Consider the following 12,197-nt stretch of genomic DNA (forward strand, 5'->3'; position numbering starts at 1 on the left):
ACGAACCATTACGTTCCGTCATGGTTACGTTACAGAACGTAACCATGACGAACCATTACGTTCCGTCATGGTTACGTTACAGAACGTAACCATGACGAACCATTACGTTCTGTCATGGTTACGTGCGTCACCTTATTATGGTTATTAATAAACATAGGTAGAGACTTCCACATCAGTCTCCTCCTTCATGAGAAGTATTGAACAAGAACCCAAATATATTACGATTATCTATTCAGACTTTTATTTTTGCTCTGCTTCCACCTATGTGCTGCAATCCACTCATGAAGCCGACAGAAATACGGAGACATGTTCAGGAAAGCTGTAATTGAAACAGCGTTGTCCATGCACAACACGAATCAACACTTCTTTAAATTAAATCAGTAATGTCCGACATGTTTTCACAAACACTACTAGGTGACAACTTGTGCATCAAGCTAGGTGGCAAATAGCGGATAAGAAAGGAGAACATTCACCCTAAAAGATAAAGCATACATGTATAACTTTAGCTAACTTAATATGTGTAGCTAATATTGAAATAAGAACTGTGTGATGGCCGGGTAGAATAATTTTGATACCGAGGAAATTGCTTACGTTAACTTGCTAGCTTTCCTAATATCACTTTTACACACAGCTTACTTTTCTTTGTGCTTTCTTTCAAGGTGTCGATAAAAGTTGGACGTAGTCCCCACCGTCTCTGATAGTGAAGCACTGCAGAACTTACATTGCGCTGTATGCTTTTTTGCTCAATGTTTTTTGTTGAATTTAATTCAAACATTTTCTGAGACTGAGAAAAAAAGAAAATACAGATTTTATCATTATAATATTTAATGTGCTGTTTTTCCATCCATCCATCTTCTGACTGCCTGAAACGACAGAAACTCATTACTGGATGTATTTAACTTCCTTTTCATGCAGATTTCTGAGGCTGCAGCTCATTAACATCATAGATGGACGTTAATTGAAAATTAATTCAGAGAAACAAAAACATTCAAATGAAGACCTGGAAGCTGGAAGATGATTAACACTCAGTCTGGATCATTTCCCTCCTCATGTTTTAATCACTGCTGATCTTTGGAACCAAAATGACAAACGACGGACTGGAGAAGCTCCAGTCACGGCTGGACGTTAAAGCTGCATGTCAAACTAACAAACTCCAGTTATAAAGATAATTAAAACCTTTAAAACCATTTAAACTGATCAATAAAGCAGAAAGGATAACATGTGTTAACAGCACAGATGGTAATTAAAGGAACAAACAAAAGAAGATCCCAGAAGGACAGAAGACATTTAAACCATGTCAGGAGGAACCAGGCTGAGAAAATCTGAGTTACCACGGCAACAGGGTCAACGTCTCCCCCAAAAGAGACAAATAAATCCTTCCTGACAGGAAAAGAAAAGAAAAAAATCAAGAGAACAGGATTTGGGCTGATCTTTCTTTCAATTTTAGTTAATTAAAAGCAAAGTCTAGAGTAAAAATGTGTTTTTAAAAAATAAAAACGTTTTTCCTGAGGATGATTGTAAAAAGGTTTAGATTTAGTGGTAATGAAACGTTTCCCTGTCTCCAGCCTCCTGCTGATGAAGCTTCTGCAGGTTTTTATGTTTCATAGGAAACAAACTCCACCGTTAACAACAAGCCTGATGACATTTAGACTGTCAGTAAATCTTTAGAGTAGAAAGTTTTCCCCCGTCAGGCTGTTTATTGCCATGTTACTTTAAACCTCATTGATCTGCTTCATTTATTGTTTCTTTGTCTTTAATAATCTGCTTTCAATAAAACCAGGTATAAAAGGTTTTCAGCTTCACTGCTGCCACCATAGGCGTAAATCCCAGGGGGTTCGGGGGTCCGGACCCCCCCAAAAAAATAATTGAAGAAACATTTGCATTTAAATAATGTCAATATGAAAAAGCAAAAGAAACAAAGAACGAACTAAATCTGCCATTTATCTCAGAAAAAAATAAGAATTAATTTTCAGGTCCCCCCCACCATTATTATAACAATGGTTCAGTCCAAAGTGAAGGAGGAGCAACAGCAGCGCTGAACGGAGAGGAGCTAGCTGTTAGCTGTTAGCTGTTAGCTGCAGCACTAACATAAACCCTCCAGTAAGTAAATACTTAAAACAAAAGACATGTAAACATTTTATTTACCTTCACTGCTCAATAAGAAGAAACACATCAACAGTAAAGATCGGACTGCAGTTCGTTAATTTCTTACTTTGGCTGAATCATGATAATCTGCCTCATTAGCAAAACTGCTACGTTGCTTAAGCTTAAGCTTTTTTTCATGAAGCTTTTTAGTCAAAGGTAGGAAACATCTCATTCATATTTAACTCTTTTAGTTAATTAGAAGAGTTTGAAACAGGAGGAGGGGCTGAGGACTGGACCAGCTCTGTGTGGGAGCCGAGAAACAGAAAGTTCTGCCTTTATTTCTCATTTTCTTCAATGTAGAGCGTTTAAAAACACAAAATAAAATCTGAATATTTTTCAAAATAAACCCTGGTCTTAAGCGTTATGTTTAAGTTATGATACTTCCCAGATATTTATTTCTATCTACTTATTTGTTCGCAGTCATCCAGGCCAATTTCAATAAATCAGTGTTTATGGGGAATTTTAATCTCATTAAAACTTTTTTATTTAGAACCTTAAATTTTTGTAAAGGTGTAGCAGAGATTAGATCAGTCAGACTGAACAAAGCAACATTTGAGTTTTAGTTTTAATTCTCAACATGTTGCTTACTGAGAAAAACACGTTTGATGTGCATTACTAATAATAATAATAATAATAAATTTTATTTGTAACGCACCTTATATTTCAAAGAAATCTCAAAGTGCTACAGAGACTATATAAAAAGAATAAGAAATAAAAAAATAAATTGTAGAGTACAGTACAGTAATACATCTTGCACCAAGTGGTACCAAAATAAACATTAAAACTAACAATTTAAAACAGAACTAACAGTTCTAAAAGCCTGTTTGAAAAGGTGAGACTTAAGACCTAGTCATTTTTGGTCCTGCAGCTTGAATGTGGTTTAAAAACTTTTTAAACCACATTTTACGTTACTTTTCACTGAAACTTTGTCGACCCCCCAGAATTGGTCTTAAGAAACGTTCCAGTTTATGGATCTCCGCCAGCGGCTGTCACAAATAAATAAACACTCAGATCATGTTTACCTGAATATGTCAGTGGTTCCTGTTCTCCAACACGCCTTAATTCTAGATAAGTGAGGCTGTGTTCTGCAGACGGTTCGGACCGGTTTGTCGGTACCGGGTGTATCTGAGTGAGCTGCCTCTCAGGCATGCAGGCGGCCTGCCAGGACGAAACGTGACGGAGAATCGTAAATCAGGTCAGCATCGCTGCTCTGCGGTTTTCACTCGTTTCTCTGGAAGAATCGGATCTTTGTTTGGGTTCAGGGAACTTTAGAAACTGGATTCATTTTGTCTTCAAACCTCAACAACTTTACAAATGATCAATAAAACGATTCTGCATTTTTTCCTCATGTTTATAATTTTAATAGAATAGAATAGGTTTGCAGAGAATATCCTTTATTCTGAGTTTAATTTCAGAATATTGACTTTTTTATCAATGATTTTTTTTATTTGAAATTCTGAATTTTTGACTTTTTAATCCGAATTTTGACTTTAATCTTCTGACATCAAATGTGAGAATTATGAAAAAATCTGAATCTTTAACTTAAACTCAGAATCCTGAGAAACAAAATGTTTCAGTTCCACAGATTGAAGATGTTTGTGTGCCTAAAATGTCCATATTGAGTCTGATAAAAGCTTTTCTCGAGCTGATTGATGTCTAAAGTACAAAATGAAAGAAATGTTTGTTCTCATAAACTATTTACCTCGTTATTAGAACAAATTCCCGTCAGCCAGAAAGCATCTGAAACATGAAGGGCAGGGAGCAAACCACATCAATCTGTTCACACCAGGGAACAGGCTGACGCCTCGCAGCTGCTCCACACAACCAACATAAATCTGAACCAAAGCTCTTCCTCTGCCTTATCGATAATCTGAAAGCCAGAAGGATTTTATTAAACTGATTTTTGTTTTTGTTTTCAGGATTTGGTGAAAATCGTTTCATTCCTGCTGCTCCACGATGTTCCTCATCATTAATTGATCTGCTCTGAGTTTTCCAGACGCCTCCAGGCTTTAAGCTCAAACCCAGCAGGGATTATTAGACAAACATCAATGAGAGTCAATAATTCAAAGAGCTGCAGGTTGTTTCCTCCCTTCACCGTCTGAGTCTCAGTTCACCTCAGGTTGCTTCACAATCGGCTTTATTAACCAAACCATGTGAACAGACAGACAGACAGACGTCGGATATAAACATTAAACTTCATAGGAGATAAAAGGTAAACATTGTTTCTGGTAGATTATACTAGTGCAAATGTTCCAGTAGAGGATTCGACTCCTCCAGTGGTCATTGTGTTGATCACTGAGGCCGATCCAAACACTCTGTGTCCAGCATGTGTGTGGTCTGCAGAGACGTTCTCCAGAGTGAAAGAGTCGATGCAATAGATATTCAGACATTAACTGTCCAACAGTCACAACAGGGACTGAAAACATCCAGCAGGCAATGAATCACTTTTCGAACTGAACACCCAACTCTGATTTTCCCTGAGTAAAACTTGTAGATTAAGGCAAATGTTTCATTATTTAAAGCTAAAATGCGAATAATAAGTATAAAACATTGTAAATAGTAACAGTGAAACAACCTGAGAGACTTTGAAACGTGAGTTTCTCTGTAACTGCAGGTTGAAAATCCTGAACAGCAGGTCTTGAATGCTGCTCCTCTGTTGAACATGAGGCAGGTCAGCTTCATGTAAAACCTTCAAACAGCAGAGATTTCATCAACTTTCATCTGATTTTTAGGATGTTTGATACTTTTTTTTAATGGTCGTCACTAAAACATCCATACTGGCATTTAGTCACAACAAAAGTTTAAATGTTTTCACTCGCTAGGTGACGTCTGCCTTCATCATGATCCACGTCACAGAGCATCTAAATCTCATCAGTACTCTCTGATTTAGTACAGAGAGGACGTTCTGCATCTGAGTCCTGAGCATCTTCAGGAGGTTTCTTGAAACTGCTCAATCTAATCGATTTTGTAGAGGACTGGTAGAGAGAGAATCCATTTTCCAATTTTTTGGTTGAGCAGAAGGTTTTCCTGAAGTTCTGCCTGAAGTTTTTGCCTATGAAGCCGTACATCACCGGGTTCAGGCAGCACTGCAGGTAGGCGATGAACTCAGTGACGGACAGGGCGGTGTGCAAGCGGTCAGCCTCTTCACACGCCACCAGCTGGAACATGGTGGAGGTGTCGTACAGCAGGGTCAGGTTGTGGGGCAGGTGGCAGACCACAAACACCAGCATGATCCCCGTCACCGTATGCACTGCCCCCGTTAGATTGTTTCTGGATTTTGTGTTGTTTTGGTCGAAAGGCTGACCAGTTTTCTTTGCGGATTTTCTGTTAGTTGGGATGAACTTTTTGGTCAGTAGTTTGATGATGATGGAGGTGTAACAGACGATGATGACGAGCAGAGGCAGGAAGAAGCCGACAGCCATTTGGACGCTCGGAACCGCCACTTTCACGATCTGGGACAAGTCGTGGTCTTCAAACTGAAACTCACAGACGAACTGCGGCGACGCTGAGGAGTTGCTGTGATTTTCACCCTCCAGCATGTGGATGGTTTCACTTGTTGGCACATACAGCTGGTAGAAGTAGAAGGTGGGGACAGAGAGCAGCAGGGCAAACACCCAGATGGACACACAGACGATGAAGCTGTGTTTCATCTCTATGAAGTTTGTCAGACTGTACAGAGGACTGCAGAGGCTGACGAAGTGCAAAACGCTCATCCCAGCGATCAGCAGCATGCCGCTGTACAGGTTGATGCTGTAGGATCCCTGCAGCAGCTTGCAGGCCGCCTGGCCCATCGGCCACGACGTCAGCTCGTTGTAGATCAGGAAGGCCAGCGCCACGGTGAACAGCAGGTTGGTGATGGCCAGGTTGAGCTGGAAGACTTCCTGTATCTTCAGCTTGTTTTTGGTCTTATATGTCTTCAGCTTGTGTTTGGTCTTACATGTAAGAGTGATGATTATTACAAGGTTCCCCACGAGGCCCAGGATGCAGATGATGGAGTAGATGTAGGAGCTGAGCAGCCAGTTCATGCTGTTGCTGCTGCTGAACCTGCAGGGCTCATGCAGTTCTTCCTGGTCAGAGGCGTTGAAACCTCCCTGGATGACGGCTGAGTCCTCCATGCTTCACTGGAACAGAGAAAACACAAATCAGGAAACAATCGAGATTCCACTCACAAGTTTCCATTTTGCCTCTGATCTTTATTCTCCATCATGACCAACCTGTAACTGTGGGGAAGGTTTTAAAATAAAACAGCCAAAATTACACAGAACAATTAAGATACTTTTCTTTTCATGGTGCCTGAAATCTCTGAGAAATATTAGAAATGAACATCCAACAGCTGAACATCTGATCAAACAGGAATGAAAATGATTTCAATCACCTGGACAAAAACTTAACACTGACAAAAAGTTTATCAGTGAATTATTGTAAACAGTTCAACCAGGAGATCAGATCAGATTTACAGCAGGTTGCTGATCGTTCACTTTATTTGAGGAAAGTTACAAAAAATCTAAAACTGTAGATGCTAAGTTATAATTTTGACAGACAATTTTAACTGACAGGAAGCAAAAAGAGTTTGGCCAGATGTGTTCAGTGGTTTCTAAATAAATACAGACTGGAAGAACCACAGCCTGGTTCTGTTGGACCTCATCACAGCATGTTGACCGTCACAGTTCAGTGTTTAACTGGTTTAACTGGTTTAAAGATCAGGGACTTTAAGCTCCTCATCAGAGCAGGTGACATGTGGAGAACCTCAGGGTTCAGTCCTGGGTTCCTCCTGTTCAGTATCTGTTTGCTGCGCTGGTTCAGGTCGTAACCAGGAATCCGATTCATTTTCAGAACTATGCAGATGACACACAGCTCTACGCACTAAACAGATGCAGAACAAACAGATGCACTAAACTCCTGCAGAAACAAACTGAAGCAGTTCTTACAGATCAAGAGTCGACACACAGCTTTAAACTGATCTGAGCTTCAGAAACGCATAAAGACAGTTACAAAGTCGGCCTTCTACCACCTGAAGAACATTTCAGGAGTAAAAGACTAAAATACCAACAAGGTCTGGAGAAACTCATCCAGGTGTTTATGTTGCTACTGCAATATAAAGTTTTTATTTGTTTTTATCATGTGAAGCACTTTGAATCGCCTACAATAAACATGAAAGCAAAAATTAAAAATAGTTTGCAATCAAATTTTATTGTCTGAAAGGAGTTCATTAACTTTACGGTCTGAACATCAGCAGGACAAACCAGTCAGTCATTTACTCTGATGTCATTAAATGTGACTCAACATAAGAAACTTAAAGTTTGATATGTCAGTTAAATATTAAACTTTTCTAAAACTCTTTCATTTGCATAATTAGTGAAGTTCAGAAATCTTCTGGTACCCAATAAAACTGTTTAGTGCGTCTGTTACCGTAAGGCTGGATTATTGTAATTCTTTAACACCATAAAGCTGAAGGATTGAACCCGTTTGGATCAGAAATCCTTCAGATGATTTTTCTTTCCACCTGGTGTTTAAAATGTTTGTCCTGTAAATCCAAACAGAACCGGCCAGAACCGCACCATTTTAGAACTGGACCCAGTGATGTTTTAGAAAACGTCAGGATGAAGGATGGATATTTTTAAAGAGTCTGAACTAAAAGCAGGTTTCTGTTTATCCTCATACAGCCTCGCTCCAGCGGGAGCCGAGGAATCCAGACCATAATATACACAAAGAGTCACAGGCGCTGAGTCAGACGACACCTGATGACTGCAGCCAAACTCTCTGAGCCATTATTCATTCTTCTTGCAACATAATTACTCTCACTTCTGTGGAAAAACTCCAGGCTTCATGATCTGAGCTCAGACATCATTTTGATCTTTATTTTGATCTAAACACAAAAACTGAACTGATGAAAAGGCCTTTAAATTCTCTGCCACCTGGAATAAAATGGAGAAAGATAAAAAATGATCGTCTCTCATAACTTTGGACCAATTCAATTCAATTTTAAAAGACAAAAGATTTTCTCCTGTAGCTCACGTTTAATAATGTCTGTTGTTTATGAGTTTGTTAAATGAAAATAAGATAAACATGAAGTTTAGAAAAAAACAAAAGTTTTTATATTTTCTGTCCTTTAAGTTTTTGAAGCATCGTCCAGATTTTTTCTACAACTTTTCCTCCGTAACCCTAACCCTATCCTTACCCTAACCCTAACCGTAGAGATTCAAACAGTTTAAAAACAGACAGACAGGAAGATGCTGGGCGAGTAAAACATCTGAAACAATGTCAGAGATTCTGCTTCTAATTATAATTAAGACCTTAATATTTATTGGTCTTAATTATAACATAAGTCATATAATAATATATAACATATAATATAACATATTAATCATAGTACTGTGCAACAATACCATGAAGAAAAGCTGCTGGTCCAGTAGAAGCTCCACATTCCTCCAGTTATTCAAACCAAACATCTTTTCTCTTTCTATAAAAGCAACAGACTCTTTGAAATGGTCGAGATTTTATCTAATAAATCCAACATCAAATTAATTTTCTGCAACATTTCTCTCATGCAAAACCAGGATTCTCACCTCCTGAAGCTGATCCAGGTCCTGCTGTGTGTTGAATTAAAGCTCAGACAGGAGGAGCCGGTCGTTCAGCCAGAGCTGCTCTCTGGGTCAACATGATCCAACTGATCATCAACATCCTCGATGCTTCGCTGCTTGAGAAAACAAAAACACTCAGAGGGACGTTAGGAACAGGTCTGACCTGTCTGACTCTCCTGTCCTTCCTCTGCATGTCCACTAGGTGGAGGTAATGCTCCAAACATTCGCTCTGTTCACATTTATCTCCATAATCTGCACTTTGGATCAAAACATGTCTATGTATTGGAACGGCCTAGTTAAAGTCCAGACTGGAATCTCAGTCAAGATTCAGATATTTTTCTCTCAAACTTTAGATTCGTTAAAAAGGCGAATGGGAGAAACTTTGAGGATGAAGACGTGATTCATCCTGTTATTCTGTTGGTGCAACATCACCATCTAGTGGCCAACAGTAAAACTACATCTGATTATTATTATTATTATTATTATTATTATTATTATTATTATTATTATTATTATTATTTCCGTTGACTCATCATTTGTATTTTATCAAATTAAATTAACTCGTTTTCTTCATGTAACTCAGTAACTGAGTTGCTCAGGACTTTGACTGGACCCATGGAAGTGAAGGTTGTCTGTGGTAGGAAGTCATCTCTGTGGGGAATTTCTCCACCAGTAAGAAGTGAAAGAAGAAATTGTCAAAAAGCAGAACAAAAATGCTGGTAAGCCAGACTCCATGTAAACTGTTAATAATGGTGAAAATGAACCTTCAGAGACACATAAAGACGGTTACAAAGTCGGCCTTCTATCACCTGAAGAACATTTCAGAATTAAAGTCTCAACAAGAGCTTGAGAAACTCCTCCATGTTTATTTTTCCACTGCTATGTAATGTAATATTTCTTGCTTGTTTGTTGTTTTAACATTTTATCATGTTCAGTTATTTGAACTTCCTCATTGTTGAAATGTAATAAAAATATATTTCTTTACCATCCCATTTTCATGAGAAGTGAAATTTGCAGTCAGTTTCCCTTGTTTGGTTGATGACAGTCAGTTTTATTGATCATTTAATCCTGATTATTTCTGATCAGTTGATTATAACAGAAATCTTGAAGACATGAAACATCTGGAGGGTTCAGCTGTTCTCTGACGAAAGGCAGGAAAAACGATGCAAAGAAACGAGAAAAGGTTGAAACTTTGAAATGTCATTTAGAAAAGAAACGTGCCAAAACAATAACGCCAAAATTAGAAATATTTTGTGTAATTCTTCACAAACTTAAAGCCCAAAGGTGAAGCCAGATGTTTTTCTGGAGCCTCTGGGTCTGTTTGTTTTCTGCGTTTTGAGGTGTTTCTTATGAATTGATGCTTTAAAAATGTTTTCCTGTTTTCACTGGAAATCCAAACAGGTTCTTAGAACTGGGTCAGCACAAATACCAGTTATGTTTTAGAAAACTTCAGGATGAAGGACAGACGTTTCAAAGAGTTTGGACAACCAGTCGAATATCTGATGTGAAGCCAAACATTATGAAGACACTCTAACACGTTCTCTGTGTTTATAAGCATCTCTAACACACGGCCTGCCTTGTTCACATCAGGAAGGAGGGATGCAGTGCATTCCCCAAACATGCAAATAGTCCAAAGATAAGATGAGACTGAGGGTAACAGAGTCAGGGAAAGTTAAATGAAGTAAAGTGAAAACAACTGGGGAGTTTTAGCTCCACGGGTTCGACCCGTCCCTGATGTCAGTCAGAGGTTTTGCTGTTTCTTAGATTCTCCGTCAGCGATTTTCAGCCGGATCACAGAGAGCAGCTCTGACCTGGAAACAATCAGCTGCTTCTGTCTGAGCTTTAATTCAGCAAACTGAGCAGGAAACTGAATCAGCTGCAGGAGGTGAGAATCCTGATTCCACTGCTTGGCAGAAACGTTGCAGAACTTTTTAGTTTTTAGTCTGAAATTTGGTAAAATCTCAACTGTTTAAAGATTTTGCTCCTTTTACTCCTTTGGAAGCTGAAAAGTTGTTTGGTTTTCATGACTGTGGATGAATGCAGAGACCCTCTGTGGAACCGGCAGCTTCGGTTCATGTTGTTGTTGCAGTGATAAATATCTAGATCATGTAAGTTCATTTCTAAAACTAATAAATGGTCAACAAAGCAGAATTTCTGATATTTTTTCAAATGTTTTATTCACTAATCTTGTTCTGGCGTCAATCCAGGACAGAAAATAACTTCATAACTTTCTGTTCAATACATGTTTAGTTTTAATAAGTAAAGTTCTGGATCAGCTACGTCATCTTTAGCAGAGACGTAAAGATTCATAAAATGATTTTCTGTGGAAATACAGACGATCTTCATGTGTGTAAAATATGCTGATGGCTCAGAAAGTTTCTGTAAACTGGATTCATATGCAGTCAGACAAACATGTTTACACAGACCTCCTTCAGGTGTTTCCTGTTGGTATAACCTGAGTAAAGCACCACAGGATGTATTACTGTCATTTGCATGGAAAGTTCTCAGCAGATAAATGTTTCATATTTGCATATATTATGATCTGCATTCCTCCTTCCTGATGTGAACAAGGCAGGTTGTCTGGAAGAGATGCTTATGAAAAGACAAATAACAGAATCTGGACCATCTCTTTAGGACGTTGGAGATAGAAGATATAAAAATATTGCAATAAATACTTTATCAGTTTTTTCCTAAACTGTGTAAAAAGTTTTACAAAGATGTGAATTTATTTAAGGATCATTTTTAACTGACTAACTTTAGTTTCATTGTTGCATTCCTCCTTCCTCATAAAACAAAGTCTTAAGAGATTCTTTTGAACGAAAACCATACGAACTATCTAATCAATAATAATGTTATTGAAAAACCCATTTATTCCAGGAACTGAGTGAGTGAAACATATACTGTAAATTAGCTGAAAATATTCTCCTATCACAGTTTCACTATCATTGTTTTATAGAATTTTCCTGACAAAAGCTTTCTGCATAAATTCATCACCAAAGTTTTTGTAATTGCGTAACTTTAAAAAATAAAACAAATCCCTCAATGTTTTCCTCGACAATATTTCAACTTGTCTTTAATATCAACGTTACCGCCCCCTACTGGTTTATCATGAGCAATGAAACATTTTTCTGAATTGCTGCTTTTGTCACATGTTTTAATAAAGTTTCTCTTTAACTTTTATTGCAGAAAAACAAGATGAACCTCTCCAATAACTCCAATCCAGCCAAAGAAAACAATGAAAACGACAGTGATGATGGTGAATATGAACCTTGTTCTAACAGTGTGAACGCTGTGGTTGGTCCTTACATTCACTCCATCATCTGCATCCTGGGCTTGGTGGGGAACAGCCTGGTCATCCTCACCTATGCCCTCTACAAGAGAACCAAATCCATGACTGACGTCTACCTGCTCAATGTGGCCATCGCTGACCTGCTGTTCGTGCTGGCTCTACCTTTCATCGTCTACAACGAG

At 38.4% G+C, this 12,197-nt stretch overlaps 1 protein-coding gene across 1 annotated transcript; it reads right to left on the bottom strand.

Moving 5' to 3' along the window:
• Nucleotides 1-4,231: 4,231 nt before the first annotated feature.
• LOC103130574 (C-C chemokine receptor type 6-like) lies at nt 4,232-8,807 on the bottom strand. The gene is made up of 2 exons (XM_007541996.2): nt 8,712-8,807; nt 4,232-6,266 (listed from the first exon to the last, which is right to left on the bottom strand). Exon 2 carries the CDS (start codon nt 6,258-6,260, stop codon nt 5,007-5,009), a length of 1,254 nt encoding a protein of 417 aa, XP_007542058.1. The 5' UTR covers nt 6,261-6,266; nt 8,712-8,807; the 3' UTR covers nt 4,232-5,006.
• Nucleotides 8,808-12,197: the final 3,390 nt, after the last annotated feature.

The sequence above is a fragment of the Poecilia formosa genome, unplaced genomic scaffold (genome assembly GCF_000485575.1).
Source record: "Poecilia formosa unplaced genomic scaffold, Poecilia_formosa-5.1.2 Scaffold649, whole genome shotgun sequence".
In the NCBI taxonomy this organism is placed as follows: Eukaryota; Metazoa; Chordata; class Actinopteri; order Cyprinodontiformes; family Poeciliidae; genus Poecilia; species Poecilia formosa.

What these genes read in the sequence shown, in the direction of transcription:
- LOC103130574 (XM_007541996.2), bottom strand. Translation starts at nt 6,260, where the DNA reads ATGGAGGACTCAGCCGTCATCCAGGGAGGTTTCAACGCCTCTGACCAG.